The 5,407-nt window shown below is 41.6% G+C and overlaps 1 protein-coding gene across 1 annotated transcript; it reads right to left on the bottom strand.

The window, feature by feature from the left end:
• Window positions 1-911: 911 nt before the first annotated feature.
• On the bottom strand, window positions 912-5,104 carry LOC139394253 (zinc finger protein ZFP2-like; the record flags this gene model as incomplete). Its single annotated transcript, XM_071142278.1, has 3 exons — window positions 912-1,049; window positions 4,188-4,440; window positions 4,609-5,104. Coding segments are annotated over 3 exons (887 nt in total), but the record flags the coding sequence as incomplete, so codon positions are not given.
• Window positions 5,105-5,407: the final 303 nt, after the last annotated feature.

The raw sequence follows: 5,407 nt of genomic DNA on the forward strand, positions 1-5,407 counted from the left end.
AGTCAATGTGGAGACTATATACAGGGGTTACCGGTACAGAGTCAATGTGGAGACTATATACAGAGGGTACCGGTACAGAGTCAATGTGGAGGCTATATACAGGGTATTACGGTACAGAGTCAATGTGGAGGCTATATACAGGGGGTACCAGTACAGAGTCAATGTGGAGGCTATATACAGGGGGTACCGGTACAGAGTCAATGTGGAGGCTATATACAGGGGTTACCGGTACAGAGTCAATGTGGAGACTATATACAGAGGGTACCGGTACAGAGTCAATGTGGAGGCTATATACAGGGTATTACGGTACAGAGTCAATGTGGAGGCTATATACAGGGGTTACCGGTACAGAGTCAATGTGGAGACTACATACAGGGGGTACTGGTACAGAGTCAACGTGCTGGGGCACCGGTTAGTCGAGGCAATCGAGGTAATATGTACATATAGGGAGAGTTATTAAAGTGACAATGCATAGATGATAACAGAGTGTGTGGGGGGGCTCTTCCTCTGACACCGCCTGGTATAGAGGTCCTGGATGGCAGGAAGCTTGGCCCCAGTGATGTACTGGGCTGTACGCACTACCCTCTGTAGTGCCTTGTAGTTGGAGGCCAAGCTGTTGCTATACCAGAAAGTGATGCAACCAGTCAGGATGCTCTCGATGATGCAGCTGTAGAACCTTTTGAGGATCTGAGGTCCCATGCTACATTTTTTCATCTCCTGAGGGGGAATAGGTTTTGTCGTGCCGTCTTCACGATTGTCTTGGTGTGCTTGGACCGTGATAGTTTGCTAGTGATGCGGACACCAGGGAACTTGAAGCTCTCAACCTGCTCCACTACAGCCCCGTCGATGAGAATGGGTGTGTGCTCTGTCTTCCTTTCCCTGTAGTCCACAATCATCTTCTTTTGTCTTGGTCACGTTGAGGGAGAGGCTGTCTCCTCAGTGATCAGGCCTGTTGTGGCATCGGAAAACTTAATGATGGTGTTGGAGTCATGCCTGGTCGTGCAGTTATTAGTGAACAGGATGTACGGGAGGGGGTTGAGCACGCACTCCTGAGGGGCCACTGTGTTGAGGATCAGGGTAGAGCATGTGTTGTTACCTTCCCTTAAAAAACATGAGCTGGCGCACAACCAAAAAAATACTTTGTGTGGAGGTGCTGACTAACGGCGAATAAACAATCAAAAGAAAGTCGCACACTCCATGTATAATCTCCCAGCAATTTAATGGGTATTTACCAACGCAACCCTAACCTTAACCCCTACCGTAACCATTTTACATGTCAAAAGCCCATCCTGTTAGATCTGAACCAAATGGAGCGATCATCCATGTTTATTTACATTAGTACAAATTGTCCACTGATATTGCTGTAATTTCTCACCCCTTTTGGCTGTATGAAAGTTAATTTCCCCTCAGACACACATTTGTTCTTTGATATTATGAAGGTAATTTGTGTATAATTTACTTTACCCCACATCTCTTTACATTGCTTATGCATATTTGGTGGCCTGACTGCGTCGAAGGCCCATCCTGTCAGATCTGAACCTAATGGAGCTTAGTGATCGGATGACAGAAATCACATTTATGTGCCAGGTGTAACTGAGGCCGTAGATGCTCCATAGCCATTAATTTGAGTGTTTTACATAATATGACTAAATATATTATATATTTATTTCTGTGTTGCAGGAGCAGTCAAGAAATGGAACGGCAAAGCTGCAAGGCTGTAGGAGACCACCTCAAGCCCCTGGTAGAGCCGGGGGTGGTGTTTACCACTCCACCACACCTTCAGCAGTCTGGACAAGTGGGATTGATCCATTTGTTAGTTTCAGTAGTTGAATCCTTTAACATGTGGTTGATTTCAACATTTTTTATCTTCAACAAATGGCCTGGGATTGGTTGAAAAGTGATACAAAACACACATACCATAGTGGAAGATTTACTGAATTTACACTAAGATGGATCTTGCTTTTTCACATATTTGTTCATTGGTTTTGCAAGAGTCTTGATTGGTCAGTCACTGGGTTAATTTGTTTTGCAATATGTTCAAATCAAGCTTTATTTATACAGCACATTTCAGACACGGATACAAACCAACGGGTTCACAGGAAAAAACAATGAAAATAAACAAATATTTAAAACACAAACATAAGAGGATAAAAAAACAGAATAACTGAAAACTAATGAGCATTCTAAGGAAATGTCATCGATTAAAATATGAACAATTCACTGCAATATGCAACCCAAAATATCCTGTCTTTCTCCATTGTTTGATGTTACGTTCTCCAGCAAGAAAACCAAAAATGTCCCTCAAACAGAAGAGGGAACTAACAACAACCACAACTAAACATGTTTTAGGAGGGGCTCTGATTGGTTCTCCCTATATGCTAACAAGCTACACGGGCAAAAGTCCAACCTCAAAACATAAATGGAAAAACAAAAGCCTGTAACACCTTCCCCCTTTAGACAACAAATATATCCTATATTTGTGTTGGACAAGTTTGCTCACCACCAACATAAAACAATTTCCATTTCACAATATAATCAACCACAATGATTCACCTTTACCAATATAAACATGGTGTCAACAATTAAAAATAGGAAAAACAACTTGTTTTCTCACTAGCTTCTAGAACTCTCGTCTTCCTGAAACTCACTAGATTCTAGAACTCTCGTCTTCCTGAAACTCACTAGATTCTAGAACTCTCGTCTTCCTAAAACTCACTAGCTTCTAGAACTCTCATCCCCTCACTAGCTTCTAGAACGAACTCACTAGCTTCTAAACAGCCCAAGCCCAAACAAAACTCATCCCCAATACAAAGAAAATAAATTGTGATCCATGGTAACGCACTGGCTAAACGCAAAACACAAATATTTTTGACTGCCCACCTTTGAGACAATCAGCATCCAAGTTGTCCTTACAACAGACATGTCTGATTTCAAGAGGAAACTCCTGCAATATCCGTAGTAACTTTCCACCTTCTCTCTCTTTTCAGGGTTCACTAGATAGGCATGTTGTTGGATCGGGGCCCAGTCCCCAATGTCATGCTCTAGTACATTTGAGTTGGCACATCTGAGAATTAACCCTGATATTCTAAAAGTAGGGCAACAATGTCAATATAATTGTACCAAAAATGGTCATGTTGGTTGCATGAATAAATATCACTACCAAATGTTACATGAAATGTAAATATGAAATATTTGATTGCATAGTCATATTTTCAACGTCTTTTCACTATAATTTTGCTTGGTGGGATAGCCCAATGTCAAAACACAGTTTTAACGTCTCCAAATCAATAACCAATATGCAGGAACAGTTTGGGATAAATTGAAAACCTAAACATAAAATGTGCTATTTACACAAACATCTGCCACAATAATCATATTACTTGTAATTTTTTTCAACCACCTTATAAACTGCACAAGCACCAGAAACACTGTTGTTTTGACAAGTAGAAGAAAAATCACGGATATCAATTAGGGAGGAAATCAGGTTGTATGTGCTGTTGAAACTAACACAACTAAAAACATGGAAATGTGAGATATCTTTTACCTCACTGGTTAGAGGACAACCTACAGAAGACAGTCAGCTACATGTTGGAGTGATGCTTTTAAATATAGGGGTCGCTAAACAAAGGAACACAACACTTATTTGTCATCACTCATCAACATCATGTTGAAATCAATTGTGCCGACAGGAGGGAGATGAGGTTGCACGTCCTGTTAAAACTAACAGCTCAAAAATAACTCCTTCATGTATGTATTTTCTGATGTTTGATCAGAGATCTTTTATCAGAGTACCTCTTGTCACACTGAACACAGCTATAAGGTTTCTCTCCTGTGTGTGTTCTCTGGTGTGATGTCAGCTTGTCAGATCTACCAAAACTCTTCCCACATTGATCACAGCTATAAGATTTCTCTCCTGTGTGTATTCTCTGGTGCAATGTCAGATGGCCAGATGTAGTAAAACTCTTCCCACATTGACCACAGCTATAAGATTTCTCTCCTGTGTGTATTCTCTGGTGTTGAGTCAAATTGCCAGATGTAGTAAAACTCTTCCCACATTGACCACAGCTATAAGATTTCTCTCCTGTGTGTATTCTCTGGTGTTGAGTCAAATTGCCAGATGTAGTAAAACTCTTCCCACATTGACCACAGCTATAACGTTTCTCTCCTGTGTGTGTTCTCTGGTGTACTGTAAGAGTGCTAGATTTAGTAAAACTCCTCCCACATTGAACACAGCTATAAGGTTTCTCTCCTGTGTGTATTCTCTGGTGCAATGTCAGATAGCCAGATGTAGTAAAACTCTTCCCACATTGACCACAGCTATAAGGTTTCTCTCCAGTGTGTATTCTCTGGTGCAATGTCAGATAGCCAGATGTAGTAAAACTCTTCCCACATTGACCACAGCTATAAGGTTTCTCTCCTGTGTGTGTTCTCTGGTGTGATGTCAGCTTGTCAGATCTACCAAAACTCTTCCCACATTGATCACAGCTATAAGGTTTCTCTCCTGTGTGTATTCTCTGGTGCAATGTCAGATGGCCAGATGTAGTAAAACTCTTCCCACATTGATCACAGCTATAAGGTTTCTCTCCTGTGTGTATTCTCTGGTGCAATGTCAGATGGCCAGATGTAGTAAAACTCTTCCCACATTGAACACAGCTATAAGATTTCTCTCCTGTGTGTATTCTCTGGTGTTGAGTCAAATTGCCAGATGTAGTAAAACTCTTCCCACATTGACCACAGCTATAAGGTTTCTCTCCAGTGTGTATTCTCTGGTGCAATGTCAGATAGCCAGATGTAGTAAAACTCTTCCCACATTGACCACAGCTATAAGGTTTCTCTCCTGTGTGTATTCTCTGGTGCAATGTCAGATGGCCAGATCTAGTAAATCTCTTCCCACATTGACCACAGCTATAAGGTTTCTCTCCTGTGTGTTTTCTCTGGTGTACTGTAAGATTGCTAGATTTAGTAAAACTTCTCCCACATTGAACACAGCTATAAGGTCTCTCTCCTGTGTGTATTCTCTGGTGCAATGTCAGATGGCCAGATCTAGTAAAACTCTTTCCACATTGACCACAGCTATAAGGTTTCTCTCCAATGTGTGTATTCTCTGACCACAGTGCAATGTCAATGAGAGCCAGATGTAGTAAAACTCTTCCCACATTGAATACAGGTAAAATATTTCTCTCCTGTGTGGATTCTCTGATGAATTTTAATGCCTGCTGAGGAGGTGAAACTCTTCCCACAGTCAGAGCAGCAGTGAGTTCTCTTCCCTGTGGGTCTCTGTGGGTGTTTATTGAGGTGTTCTGATCTGGAGAGACTCTTCTCTGTCTCCTCAGCCTCATGAGGTTGTTGAGGCTCCCCAGAGGATCCACGATAGTCACGTCTCTCTCCTGTGTGAACAACAAAGTCA

Source organism: Oncorhynchus clarkii, unplaced genomic scaffold (assembly GCF_045791955.1).
Source record: "Oncorhynchus clarkii lewisi isolate Uvic-CL-2024 unplaced genomic scaffold, UVic_Ocla_1.0 unplaced_contig_358_pilon_pilon, whole genome shotgun sequence".
Taxonomy (NCBI): Eukaryota; Metazoa; Chordata; class Actinopteri; order Salmoniformes; family Salmonidae; genus Oncorhynchus; species Oncorhynchus clarkii.